We start from the raw sequence: 15646 nt of genomic DNA on the forward strand, positions 1-15646 counted from the left end.
GTGGTGTAATTAGTGAAAGTGATGGGGTGCTCTAATGTTTAATATGATTTAATTACTCGCGCTTGCTTAAGCAAGGCAGCCGACACAAGAGGCATAATAACCTGTGAAATTATGGCCATAAGAGCGACGAGGAGGGCTGCTTTGATATTTCCAGATATTTTTATCTACTTTTCTTTTCATTCCTCAGGCCAGCGAGGGGCCGACGTTCAACACACCTGAGGTTTATTTCTCAACTTCACTTACTTTGCTTACGTTTAGAGCCATAACTCACAAAACCACGTTTTATTTGCTACGATAAACTCAATATATTCCACATTTGACAGTGATAATCAACTTTTCTGAGCTCTATTTGTTGCTTATTCATCAAAGCCTCTTTGACAGAAATAATGTGTTATTTTTAACTCGCAGTATTAATAAACACCAATTAAATGACTTTCTATTGCAACAGAAAAGTAAACGAGAGCAAAAACAGCCCACCTGTAATTTTCAGTGTGATCAAAACACACCATGATATTACACTCAATACAAGTTTAGAACACATGAGATGCATCACCATATTTCATTTTTATGTCGTTTGCTAAGTTGGAATGGAAAAAAATCCTAAAAAAAACTATCAAAAACTACAAATACAGTGATTTTTATTCAATGTTTCACTGCACAGCACTAAATCTAAATAAATGCCACTAACTGAAATGAAATGAAATAAACTGAACTGAATTAAACTGAATTTAATTGAACTGAATTTGAACTGAACTGAATTAAATTGAACAGAATTTAATTGAACTGACCTATACTGAATTTAACTGATCTGAATTTAATTGAACTGAATTTGAACTGAACTGAATTAAATTGAACAGAATTTAATTGAACTGACCTATACTGAATTTAACTGATCTGAATTTAATTGAACTGAATTTGAACTGAACTGAATTAAATTGCGAATCTGCGATGGACTGGCGACCTGTCCAGGGTGTATCCTGCCTTCCGCCCGATGACCGCTGGGATAGGCTCCAGCACCACCCCGCGAACCTGACGGAGAAGCGGCTTAGAAAATGGATGGATGAATTAAATTGAACTGACCTATACTGAACAGAACTGATCTGAATTTAATTGAACTGAACTATACTGAACAGAACTGAATTGAACTGAACTGATCTGAATTTAATTGAACCAAACTATACTGAACTGGTCTGAACTGCACTGAACTGAATTGAATTTGAACTGAGCTGAATTTAATTGAACTGAATTTAATTGAACTGACCTATACTGAATTTAACTGATCTGAATTTAATTGAACTGAATTTGAACTGAACTGAATTAAATTGAACTGACCTATATTGAACAGAACTGATCTGAATTTAATTGAACTGAACTATACTGAACTGGTCTGAACTGAATTGAATTTGAACTGAACTGAATTGAATTTGAACTGAGCTGAATTTAATTGAACCGAGCTGAACTGAATTAACCTGAATTGAACTGATCTGAATTTAATTGAACCGAACTCTACTGAAGTGAGCTGAATTAAATTGATTTGCCTTTATTTCTCCCTGAGGGGCAGTGCATATGTGGGCATGTACACATTTACAAAATAACAAACATTTTATAAAAACACAGAGAACAACAAAGTAAATGAATGAATCAATAATGTCTAACAATATTCACAATATGCTCAGAAATACAAACTGGGATGTTCTTTATCACTACAATGATGAATATCGTCATACTGACCACCTCTTCTGTCTATGACCAGTCTTACCTTTGTCGTTAGAATAAAATGTTGCCTCTCCAGAAAGTAACTTTACAGTAGAAGGAAAAATTCTGAATATATAATGTAAAAAATCTCTGGACCATTTCCTTTGCTCCTTTTAGTCCAAGTGTTTAAATGATGCGAAGGACGCTGCCACACAATATGCTTCTCTGAGCGTAAAGTGAATATCGACACGTTTCGTACTAAGACAGCATAATTAGTCCTGTTTCGCTGGATTTGATGCAGTGCAGTTAATGATATTAACATTAGTATAATAATATTAATCACTGCTCGCACAGTTTTGGCACTACTTTGTCTTTTCCAGTGTCAGTAAAACATATTGTGACACCTCAAATGTCTTGAAAACTCCTTGAAGTATCATCATATTGCAGTTTTCTCACCTTAAGATACAGGTTTTGTTCTACTTTGGCAACTGAAGCTTCTTAATATCGCACGTCAATCGGCGGTGCCATAAATCAGGACCGAAATGCCTGAGCAGGTTAAGTGAAGAACGCCGCCGACTCGGACAGCAGCAGGCCGGCACCTTCTCCACACTGTCAGCGCACAGATAACAGCCACTTTGGTTTGATTTGTGCCCCCCGCGCAAACCCACACGGGGCACTGACAGGAGGCTGAGCCTGCGCTTAGCTTTATCTCCGGCGTGGTCATTACACTATCAACGTGAATCATGTCACAGGCCGTACGGCGGGGCTAAACAAACACTCCACTCGCCGAGCTTTCACCATAAGCAAAAGCTCAAGCAAACAAAGATAAGCTGTCCTCTCCGTAAGCTCCAGCGTCTGCAGTGGGAATACCAAGCAGAGTGGAAGCATCTTGTGTGTTTACTGCACAGGGAAGGTCCCGGATTACTGCGCTGGTGCCTCGGTGCTGTGTGCATGTGTAAATATGTGCAGTAGCCTGTAGTCTATTATATGTGCGTAAGGGCGGAACGATATGACTGTTCAACATCAGCATCACGATAAATGACATCAGTAATTCCGTACGTCTGTACTGCACTAAGTATAACTAAACCAATGCATTTCTATGTGTTGTCTTACGAGAACAGGACGAGACTCTACGCTCATGGTTTAAAGGGGAATACCACCTAATTTACAGAATTTCTCTACAATGAAATAGTGAAGATGTAAACAGATTCATTTAGAGTGGTTTGGTGTGAAAAGATACGTCCTAGAGGCAGAATTATTCATAATGGTGATGATGGGAACCAGATGTCGAAGGTATTTATGTTTTTTTTCTACCTCACTGAACACACACACACACACACACACACAGGTATTGGATACACCCTGGACAGGTCACCAGTGCATTGGTGTGTGCGTGTATATATTTATATACATACATACACACTACATATCCAAATGTTTTCACTCACCCATCCCAATCATTGAATTCAGGTGTTCGAATCACTTCCATGGCCACAGGTGTATAAAGCCGAGCCCCTAGGCCTGCAGACTGCTTCTACAGACATTAGTGAAAGAGTGGGTCGCTCTCAGGAGCTCAGAGAATCACCGATTTGGGTTTGGCGGTTGCCAGGAGACGGTACTTGTTTGACTGCATTGTGCCAAGCATAAAGTTTGGTGGAGGAGGGATCATGGTGTGGGGTTTTAGGACAATTTTATGCTCCCAACTTTGTGGGAACCGTTTTGGGGAGTTTGGCCCCTTCCTGTTCCAACATGACTGAGCACCAGTGCACAAAGCAGGTCCATAAAGACACGGATGAGCCAGTTTGGTGTGGAAGAACTTGACTGGCCTGCACAGAGTCCTGACCTCAACCCAATAGAAGACCTTTGGGATGAATTATAGGACGGAGACTGTGAGCCAGGCCTTCTCGTCCAACATCAGTGTCTGACCTCACAAATGTGTTTCTGGAAGAACGGTCAAAAATTCCCATAAACACTCCTAACCCTTGTGGAAAGCCTTCCCAGAAGAGTTGAAGCTGTTATAGCTGCAAAGGGTGGGCCGACATCATATTAAACCCTATGGATTAAGAATGGGATGTCACTCAAGTTCATATACGTGTGAAGGTAGACGAGCGAATACCCATATGTACACACACACACAGACACACACACACACACACACACACACACACATATATATAAATATATATGCATATTAGGGATATATTCAAATTCACCCCACTATTTTACACTGCCCATGGTTCCTGAGTGTATAAGTTTCTTTATAATGAATCATTTGAAACATGAAACCCCTCTGAATGACTGTGTTTACATCTCAACCACTGAATCATGCAGAAATTTAAAAAAAGGGGTGGAAGTCCCCTTTAATACTAATTTTAATGTGCCACAACTGGGATAGTATTTAATTTATTGTACAAAGTACTGTATTATTACATTTTGTAGCCATTTCTCTTTTGTTTTTTCGTTAATTATCGCAACTACATTTCTAGGGATGCACTCTGGGAATCGTAGGCTGACGCTGTCTCTGCCAAACCAAGACATTTATAAAATGTGGACACGTCAGACTACACTATTAAAAATAAGGATTCATCAAGGGTTCTTTAGGAAAGAGAGTGGTTCAGTATAAAACCATGAAAACCCTAAGAACCCTTTGCATGATTAAAGAGTTCTTTGCATCATGAAAGGTTCTTCAGACTGACGGAGAACGTGCTAACTTTTGAAAAAGTTTCCATACAGCGCCAAAAAAGGGTCATCTGTTGTTGCGATGTGAAGCCTGTAACAAAAGAAGAACCCTTTTTGGGGCTATTTAGAACCCATTTCAAGGAGGTTCTCTATAGAACCATATAAAACGCATTCTACATCAATCTGAAAAACACAATTAAACATGTTGATTCTTCAAGAGTTCTTGATTAAGGAAAATACTTATATATAGAACCATGAACCCTCAAAGATTTTGCATGATTCAAGGGTTCTGTGCATTGGTAAAGGGTTCTTCAGAGTGATGACAAATGTGCTGTAGATGGTTCTGTATAGAAGCTTTTTGAAAAGGGTTCTATGTAGCACCAGAAGGTGTTCTTCTATTGTTACGATGTCAAGCCTGTACCAACAGAAGAACCCTTTTTGGAGCTTTTCAAAAAGGTTCTACATAGAACCATATAAAATGCATTCTCCATCAGTCTGAAGAACCCTTCCATGAGTGTTCACGGTTCTATACAGAACCGTTTTCTTTCCTGAAGAACTCTCTTTTTAAAATGTGTACATTTAGCTGAGTTACCATCACAGAAATATGACAATTATGTCTGCAGTAATACGGAGTGATATGCAGTGATATGGAGTGATATGGAGTAATATGGAGTGATATGGAGTAATATGCAGTGATATGCAGTATTATGGAGTGATATGGAGTGATATGGAGTAATATGGAGTGATATGGAGTGATATGGAGTAATATGCAGTGATATGCAGTATTATGGAGTGATATGGAGTAATATGCAGTGATATGCAGTATTATGGAGTGATATGGAGTAATGTGCAGTATTATGGAGTGATATGGAGTAATATGCAGTGATATGCAGTATTATGGAGTGATATGGAGTAATATGCAGTGATATGCAGTATTATGGAGTGATATGGAGTAATATGCAGTGATATGCAGTATTATGGAGTGATATGGAGTAATATGCAGTGATATGCAGTATTATGGAGTGATATGGAGTAATATGCAGTGATATGCAGTATTATGGAGTGATATGGAGTGATATGGAGTAATATGCAGTGATATGCAGTATTATGGAGTGATATGGAGTGATATGGAGTAATATGCAGTGATATGCAGTATTATGGAGTGATATGGAGTAATATGCAGTGATATGCAGTATTATGGAATGATATGGAGTAATGTGCAGTATTATGGAGTGATATGGAGTAATATGCAGTGATATGCAGTATTATGGAGTGATATGGAGTAATGTGCAGTATTATGGAGTGATATGGAGTAATATGCAGTGATATGCAGTATTATGGAGTGATATGGAGTAATATGCAGTGATATGCAGTATTATGGAGTGATATGGAGTGATATGGAGTAATATGCAGTGATATGCAGTATTATGGAGTGATATGGAGTAATATGCAGTGATATGCAGTATTATGGAGTGATATGGAGTGATATGGAGTAATATGCAGTGATATGCAGTATTATGGAATGATATGGAGTAATGTGCAGTATTATGGAGTGATATGGAGTAATATGCAGTGATATGCAGTATTATGGAGTGATATGGAGTAATATGCAGTGATATGCAGTATTATGGAGTGATATGGAGTAATGTGCAGTATTATGGAGTGATATGGAGTAATATGGAGTGATATGGAGTGATATGGAGTGATATGCAGTATTATGGAGTGATATGGAGTAATATGGAGTGATATAGAGTGATATGGAGTGATATGCAGTATTATGGAGTGATATGGAGTAATATGGAGTAATATGGAGTGATATGCAGTATTATGGAGTGATATGGAGTAATATGGAGTGATATAGAGTGATATGGAGTGATATGGAGTGATACGTCCAGTGACGATCATTTTTTAAGCATTATCTGACGACGCCGATATGACTCCGATATCATTGTGCAGCCCTAGCATGTTGACCATATTGCGCACCGCTGTGTTTCAGGGGTTTTTGTTTGTTTTTGCTACTGAAACCCTCAGGGATCAATGCAGTACATCTATCTGCCTGTCTGTCTGTCTGCCTGCCTGTCTGTCTATCGCTTCTGTCACGCTCTGAAATAGACTCCATACGTCTCCAGTGCAATACAGCTAAACCCCCACAGCGCAAAATCAACACCTGTGTTTATACATGTCTGCCTAGATGCCGCCCCCCCTGCAAAGCACACTGACAGCCGCCCAAGTATATTCTGTGCCATTTTAACATTTTCCGAAATATTATACACTGTATAGAAACCTGAGATCAGCTTCGGCATTTCTACTGCCCAGTGTACGCCCCATAAAAGAGGACAAAATCACAAGATAACACCTGACATTCCTGTTTTTTTATTCCCATCTAGACAATATGCCTATCCGTATAGATCAGAATTCCAGTGGGAGGTGGTGGGGGGTGCGACTCACTAACAATCCGAAAGCTGAATTTTGGAGCTGCTGCTGAAAAGTGATGGGATTTCTAGAATCTGTCTGCATCAGGGTCAGCTTGAACCCGCAGGCTGTCCCGAGCCCTCGGGTCAGCTCACTGGGTCATATCACCCCGCGAGGAGCTGTACATGTTTACACTTGTGTCTGCACATGCAGTCCAAACTACAGTACGTTCAAAACAAAGTACAGAGGAGCACGGAGGTGGAGCATGGCTGCTGAAGGGGCTCTGCAATACTGTATCAATGTACAACACTAAGGGTGCAAAACAGCTACTATAGGAACCCTAACAAGGTAATAATGACATGCAAATTATACCTCATATATACATATTTATATATATATATATATATATATAGGCTGGGCAACATAGTCAACTACTACTGTATGTAATACTGACAGTGTTTGCAAGTTCAGCTACTAAAACTCTCTATATATTTGTATATACATTACTGTATATAATAGTAATATAGTATGTAATATTGTTTACTATATATATATATATATATATATATATATATATATATATATATATATATATATATATATGTATATATATGGCTGGTTTGTAGTTGTAGTCAGTATATATACATATCATACATATATACATATTATATATTTTATGTATATGTATTTACATATATATGTATAACAATGCTGTGCTATATAGTATATAATACTGACAGTGTTTACTACATACTCTCTCTTTCTCTCTCTATACACACACACATTTTATATATATATATATATATATATATATATATATATATATATAAACACATATGGTAGTTGTAGTCAGTATATATATATATACATATTATACATATATACATATTATACACTTCATGTGTATATATTTACATGTATATGTATAACAATGCTGTGCTATATAGTATATAATAGACTGTGTTTACTACATACTCCCTCTAATATATATATATATATATATATATATATATAGTATGCAGTATATATACATACATATAACAAGCTCAGCTACTACAACTACAACTAAAACCCGTGAAAGAAGCCCGAGCCTTAGTCTCTTAATAACAGAGCAGTGTATAGGTAATATAATAACACTAACTGATATATCAGGTAGATCGTACATGCGCGCGCGTAGTGCACTAGAGAAAATGCACGCACGAGACCACAGAACAGCACGATGCACAGCATTACGTGCGCACGCATTAAGTGGCCGTGGCGTGCCTGCATTACCTCTAGTCATCGCGACAATGTCATGAAAAGGGTCAGAGAGACGAGCACGAGCCACAAAAACCCAATAAACATCAAAGAGAGAGGGAGAAGAAGGTTCGACCGTACAGTGCGCGCCGCGCCGGTGCTGCCAGTCTGCGCGCGCCAGCCCGCGGAAGCACGCCTTCAGCGCCTGCTCCTGCAGCATGCACGAGGACGGAGGCGGAGGGTACAGGTCCAGCATCTGGCCGGGACTCACGGCGAGGACGTCCATGCAGTCGAACATGCTGGTGTCCACTTTCAACCCCCCCCACCACCCCCTCCGACCAGGACCACCACCACCACCACAGCAACAGCAGCAACTTCTCCGCTCCGCTCGGCTCCGCTCCGCTCCTCTCAGCGCCTCCCGCTCCAAAGCGCCGCCAACTCCATCCAAGTCCGCTCTCCTCCGCGCGGGGCTCTTCCTCTCCTCCTCGCGTCTGTTTTCCCCCGCGCGCTCCGATCACGAGCTGGGACGCTCGACGGCGCTGCAGGCTGGGAAACGCTCGTTTGTCATCGTCCGTTTACTGCCCCTCGCGCGCAGAACGAACGTTATGTTTACCTACGTATAGAATACATACGTCTGTTTTTTTCCGCTTCTTAAACTAAAAGAGTTCAAATCACGTCTGTGACGAATGGCTTTATCGTGCCTCCGCGCGAGCGAGCTCGTTTCCTACCAGTTTTTGTCGCGCGCAGTGAAGGATTGGATCGCCTAATGTATGCGGCTGAACTTTCCGTGAACCCCACCGAGGCGGCTACCCTTCAAATGACCCCAGCGCTCTGACATCATCGCCGAGTCCCGGGATTCTCACGCACGGAGCTTTAGAACCAGCAGCCTCTCCCCCCCGCCTATCTCTCCACCCGCTTTCCGGAAAGCCACGCCTCCCCGGTGCACCGGTTGGCTGGCGGGTTCGCGCCTACTGCGCTGCGATTGGCTGGTACGTCACACTCGCAAATATGTTGAACTGTTGACTAAGCCACTAGCCAATCCTGGCGCAGGAGGGGCGTGGTCTTTACGAATACGGGCGGGGAAGAAAATAACGCCGCCTAACGCGGCCAACTTTCTCTGAAAATGAACTTTAGAGTATTTTTAACAAATAATATATTTGCTTATGACGTGTCAGCCAATCCTCGCGCAGGAGGGGTTTGCCGCAATACGGGTGGAGAACTAAATAACCCAAAAGGGAGGAAAAAAAGGGCAAAAAAACCCAAAACATCCTCGATTGCCTCGTTTTCTATGAACACCATCTTCCAGGGTTCTTTCTTAAAGGCCAAGTCTACTTAGAAAGATGATTGTTATGATTGTTATTTGCACAGTCTAACGGTTCTTCAGATGGTTGGAGAATGTGTTCTAGATAGTTCTGTATAGAACCTTGTTTGAAAATGGAACAGACGAACCCTTTTTGGTGCTGTAGTCAAAGGAAGGTTCTATACAGCACCATATATAACACATTCTCCATACAGGACTCACTGTTCTCTTTACGGCAGAACATCTTTTTAAGAGTACATGTTAGCACTGTGTACTATCAGGATTTGCAGTATGGGTGGAGAACAAAACCGAAAAGGGAGGGAAAAAGGCAAAAGCACCCTCGATTGTCTCGTTTTCTATGAACACCATGTTGGTTGGATATGGATATTTGGCATGATCAGATAGTTCTTCAGATGGATGGAGAGTGTGTTCTAGATATTCTGTATAGAACATTTTTGAAAATGGTTCTAGATAGAACCAAAAAGGGTTCTTCTACTGTTATGATGTCAAGCCTAAAGCTACAGAAGAACCCTTTTTGGTGCTATTTTTTTTTAAAAAAGGTTCAGTATAGCACCATATACAACACATTCTCCATGAATCTGAAGACCAATTTCACCATTTAAGCAATTAATGGTTCTATATAGGATTCATGGTTCTCTTTACTACAGAACCCTACTAGGAAGAACCACTGAGAAGAACTAAGAGAGAACCACCCTAAGAGCATGAGGAAGAACCACTGAGAAGAACCAAGACAGAACCTCCCTAAGAGCATGATGAAGAACCACTGAGAAGAACTAAGAGAGAACCTCCCTACAAGTATGAGGAAGAAGCACTGAGAAGAACCAAGAGAGAACCTCCCTAAGAGCACGAGGAAGAAGCACTGAGAAGAACCAAGAGAGAACCTCCCTAAGAGTATGAGGAAGAAAAACTAAGAAGATCTATCTATCTATCTATCTATCTATCTATCTATCTATCTATCTATCTATCTATCTATCTATCTATCTATCTATCTATCTATCTATCTATCTATCTATCTTTTTCTCACTTTCTCCTATTTCTTTTTTCTATCTTATTCTTCCATCTTCTCTCTCTCAGTCTGCAGACCCTCCATCATGATCCTATCCCCCCTAGTTATCTCTCTCTCCCCTCCATCGTTCTAACTTCTTACAACTCACACAACTTCCTCACAGCTCCAACCAGCACCACAGCTTAAACTGCCGCTTTTAGAAACCAATTTCAGAGCCAGCCCAGGATATAAATAATGTTTCTGTAGCCGAGCGGAACTTTAATCTTTAATCTGCACTACTTACCGTGTGGATGTGAGTCTGTGTGTGTAGCTAGACGAGAAACAGAGTTAAAAAAGTTCATACACAACACAGTCCGAGAGTCAGAGACCCCTGTACTCACTGCAGTTCCTACCTAAACCACCATCAAGCACCAGTTATTCAGTTTGCAGCATAAGGAATGAGTATAAACTTATATTGTACAGAAAACTACACAAAAACCTCAACAACTAACTCTACTCTCAGCTGTGTGAGGGTCAGTGAGTCTCTCTTTCAACTTTATTCCAGCTTCCCATCTTCTCAGGAGACCCACTTTCAGCTCCTCATCTGCAGACACTCCTCCAAAGCTCAGTCTGAGAAGCTGGTTGATGATTTTCTGAAGTGATCAAACCCATTCAGTGGTGTTGAGGTCTGGACTCTGGGGTGGTCAGTCCATCGTTCAGCTTCTTTGTTTGATGTGTCCGTCTCCTTTTCTCAGTGAGGTTCTTCTTGATCAGCTACACGTCCTTTCAGACCCACAGTGCTGAGTGGTCTTCTCACAGTGGAAGGATGGACAGAAACACCTGTGGATGTTTTCAGATCTGAAGCAGCTTGATGTTCTCCTCTCTCTCAGAGATCAAAGCTTTAAAGCGATTGTTAAAAAATTCTGTACAGTGAAATGGTAAACAAACTCATTCATGCTCTGTTCTAGAGAAACTTGCCGAGTCACAGTGATTGTGCTGGTGATGGGAACCAGACATCTGAAGTGTTTAATAGCTATAAAAGATTCATCACAGAAACATCTGACATGAAAAGGTTATGAATGCACAGCCTGATGTCTGAGACACTGTTTTACAATAGTTTGGAGAAAGTGTTGGCCTTAAATGTATGTCTATGTATATGTACATACACCCATCAGCCATAACGTTCTGACCACATCCTCGTTTCTAGGCTCACTGTCCACTTTATCAGCTCCACTTACTGTATAGCTGCACTCTGTAGTTCTACAGTTACAGACTGTAGTCCATCTGTTTCTCTGATACTCTGTTACCCTGTTCTTCAGTGGTCAGGACCCCCATGGACCCTCACAGAGCAGGTACTATTTAGGTGGTGGATCATTCTCAGCACTGCAGTAACACTGACGTGGTGGTGGTGTGTTAGTGTGTGTTGCGCTGGTCTGAGTGGATCAGACTCAGCAGTGCTGCAGGAGTTTATAAACACCTCAGTGTCGCTGCTGGACTGAGAATCGTCTTCCCATCACCACCACCGTAAAGCAACCTGAACCATTTCACACCAAACCGACTCTCTGAACGACTCTCTGAACGACTCTCTGAACGTATTAATACGCTCATCATTATGAAGTCAGAACTGTTCACAGTGGTGGTGATGGGAACCAGACATCTGGAGAGTTTAACCCTTTAAAATCTCAGGCTCATTACATACTAAGCCTAATTATTCAGTAGCTACAGGGACTTCGGCGCAAACTGGCTGAGCCATTCTTAGGTTACAGAAGTGTGTGGCAAAACTTTGGACCTGCTGGTGGGTCGAGGCCATTTAAGGGGTTAATGCCTCTAAAATCTCCCTCAGACAGTTACTACAGGAGATGGATATGAATTCGCTGCCTGATGCCTGAGACATGGTTTAATGATAGTTTTAAGCTTTTGGGTTAAAATGTGTTTTGTTTTGTGTTCAAAGGCAAAATAGTGCCAAAAAACACATTTTTCCCAGATTTACCACCATTTTTCCATCATCAATATTCCATATTAAAGCTCAGGAGACTTGTGTAGGTTCTCTGCTGGTTCTGGATAGTAAATAAAATGTCTTTGTGTTGTAGTCATGGTGACCCCTGGTTCCCATCACCACCACTGTAAAGAAACCATCCTTATCTCAGTCACTGTATCATGAATGAATTTTGAAAAAAAAAAAATCAGAATTCTCATTTAAGTGCTATTTATCTGATGGGAACAGATTTGGTGTCTACCATGTCTTCCAGGTGGCTGTCAGAAGACACAGTTCTGGAAAATCCTTTCCTTTGACTTTCTCCTTCCTCATACAGGTGGACAGAAAATAGCAAAACGACAGTCAGAACTGTCCAACAGGTGTTTCTGTGAGTGGACGAGCTGAAAAAGTCCACGACTGCTCACACTCGTGACTCTATCACAGATAAAACAGGACAGACGTAAACCGGGACGTCTATTGAGTTCACTCTTTATTCTTGTTAACTAAAGCATATGGAGTATGTAATTTCTATAATAGTAGCCTGAAGGAGCTTCAACACTGATCCAGTGTTCCTCAGCAAACGGCTCCGTGTTATTGCCCAAATAGTGTGAAATTAAAAAAGGAAGGGACTAAATCAGGACGAAAAATGTGGGTGTTCATTTCAAAGTCAGTAATAAGGCTGAGAAACCAGACCTACAGTACAGCACAAAAGCCTTAGGAAGAATAAACATTGTTTAAACGGTTTATCTGGGCAGTGAACGAGTCTTGGCCCATAAAATCATTATTTGAATATGTACAAATGAAGACAAATACAGTAAGAAGTAACAGAAATGTGTTTAGTACAGTTGTGAATATGTAAACACTTAGCAAAAAGGGTTCTGTATAGCACCAGAAAAGGGTTCTTTGGCTTAAAACAATAGTGGAACTCTTTTTGGTCCTATACATAGAACCACCTACAGCAGAACATGTGGATCAAATGTGTGACCCTTGGCTTTATTACCAAGCTAATATTGACACAAATACTTACACATGAGATGTTGTTTCATCTGAATAAACTTGCTTAGGCTTTAATATGGTACGTTATTACAAACAAGCAAACAACATCTTTGCAAGGGAAAACATCTTAAATGTAGTAAATACATCTAGTATTTCTCATTATGAGATTGTTGTAAGAATATTATGAGATTATTTCTATAATTTCTATGTATTTTGTGTATTTTTATCTATTCAATGTTTGATTCCATTGGCAGATTATTGACTTGTTTTGAGAAATAATTTTGCTTATTTCAAGAAATAATGCTTGAAACAATGGAATAAAACACTTTCAACAGACAAAACGACTTAAAACAACAAAAAAAGTCTAAAAATAAGTTAAATCATCTTATAATATTCTTACAACAATCTCAAAATGAGAAATATTAGATATATTGACTATATTTAAGATTAAATAAAGTCAATAAATCTAATATTTCTCCTGATGAGATTGTTGTGAGCTTAATTTAAGATCGTTTGCCTCATTTCTATGCATTGTTTACTTGTTTTAAGCAGTTTTATTAAGTAAAATGATCACTGTACTGGCAGATAATTTTGCTTGTTTTAAGAAATGTGCATTAAACCAGCAAAATGATCTGCCTCTATAGTGAGATTTTACCTAAGAAAATTACTTAAAACAAGCAAAAATGGTCTAGAAATGAGCTAATCAGCCTTATAATAAGATTTAAGCCTAAATTTAAGATCATTTCACTTGACTAGTTGCATGATGTAAAGCATCCTGCAGCTCATCTGAAACTGAGTGGCACCGGTTGCAAGTGTCTCAACTTTGCGGAACAAATTTCACGAAACAGCCGCGTCGAACAACATACTACTAAAACACGGACTTCAGCAATCAATGAACAAGAGAACACCACAGAAGATGGTCTATTGTGTGGCTAAAAAGGAGTAATTAAAAGACAAATTTTACTAAGTAAAATTATCAGAATATCACTATATTGGCAGATAATTTTGCTTGTTTTAAGAAATGCACAAAATGAAACCAGCAAAATTATCTGCCACTATAATGAGATCATTTTACTAAATAAAATGACCTAAAACAAGTAAAAATGGTCTAGAAACAAGCTTGATAATCTTACAATATATGCACGACCATCTCAAAATGGGAAATATTACATTTAAATGTAGATTTAAGATAATTTCACTTGACAAGATACTAGTTTTTGCAGTGTATGGTATAATTTTTTGCATTGAACATGATTATTTGAACAAAATTTTGAATTGTGTGTTTGAATTCCACTGTGAAAAGCTTGGAGTCCTCAGACGTTTGATGGACAGCGTACTGTATATCATATTCAGCCTTGCTGAAAAGAGACATCCATGCTAATTGGTGATGATTTAGTGTCTATTATTCTGCTAGCATCATTACTTTCTGCAACAGCATTTCTCAGAGGCGTGCTCAGTTTCGAGGTGAGATCGATCCTCCAGTGCTTTATGAATAATGAAGTGCACTGACAGAGGAGCTGAAAAGAAAACCCTGGCCCCCCTCCCTCTGCTGAGCACAGTCCCTGACCCCCCGCGGCCATCTACTGTAATTCTAGCCCTCCACATCAACCCCCCCACAGATGCACACTCTCTCCTCCAAAGTGCGGCCTGTAGCGAGTCCTGGCAGGTAATGGATCCACCTGGAAATCCACCTGTAATTAGAAAGTGATAATGAACCGCTCCATCAAGATAAGCCGCTTTTTGGCATCACTGCTCAGCGTCTCTGTGCGTCGCGTGCCAAGACTCACTCGAGCGGGACGCCGGAGAGCTCCTGATCATTTAATAAGGCTGGACAAGGCCTGACGTCGCAGGAGGGACGGCACAAACGTAACAAATGCATTTACAGCATCAGATTCAATAAAGCGCCCAATTATTTACTGTTTTACAACAGATGTAAAGCATTCTGCAACTCATCTGAGAATGAGTCACAACAGTTCCAAGTATCTCAACTTCTCAAACTAAATTGCACGATTTGCATGATGTAAAGCGTCCTGCCATTAATCTGAAACTGAGTCGCAACAGTTGCGTTTCAACTTCATAGAACAAATTTCATAAACTAAATTGCACTTGAGTTGCATGATGTAAAGCGTCCTGCCATTAATCTGAAACTGAGTCGCGTCTCGGTTTCATGGAACATATTTCACAAACTAAATTGAACTAGAGTTGTATGATGTACAGGGTCCTGCAACTCATTTGAAACTAGTTGCAACAAAACACCCAGACTCAAAGCAGTCCAGCTAACAGCTGCTGTTTAAATGGTTGCTTGTGCCAATGTGATCTACACAGCTACCTCTTTCGGTTCTCCCTA

The 15646-nt window shown here is 40.1% G+C and overlaps 1 protein-coding gene across 2 annotated transcripts in view; it reads right to left on the bottom strand.

Annotated features, from left to right (window-relative positions):
• The window catches only part of LOC108410498 (retinoic acid receptor beta), a 297200-nt gene that overhangs the window by 113977 nt on the left and 167577 nt on the right, over positions 1-15646 (bottom strand). The window contains exon 1 of one of the 2 annotated variants that reach the window (XM_037546517.1): positions 8164-8320. The exons of the other annotated variant lie outside the window; for it this stretch is intronic. Within the exon in view, the coding sequence (XP_037402414.1) occupies positions 8164-8320 (157 nt within the window). Of the gene's footprint in view, positions 1-8163; positions 8321-15646 lie in introns of those variants that run through there. 2 annotated transcript variants of the gene reach the window in all.

The sequence above is a fragment of the Pygocentrus nattereri genome, chromosome 1, assembly GCF_015220715.1.
Source record: "Pygocentrus nattereri isolate fPygNat1 chromosome 1, fPygNat1.pri, whole genome shotgun sequence".
In the NCBI taxonomy this organism is placed as follows: domain Eukaryota; kingdom Metazoa; phylum Chordata; class Actinopteri; order Characiformes; family Serrasalmidae; genus Pygocentrus; species Pygocentrus nattereri.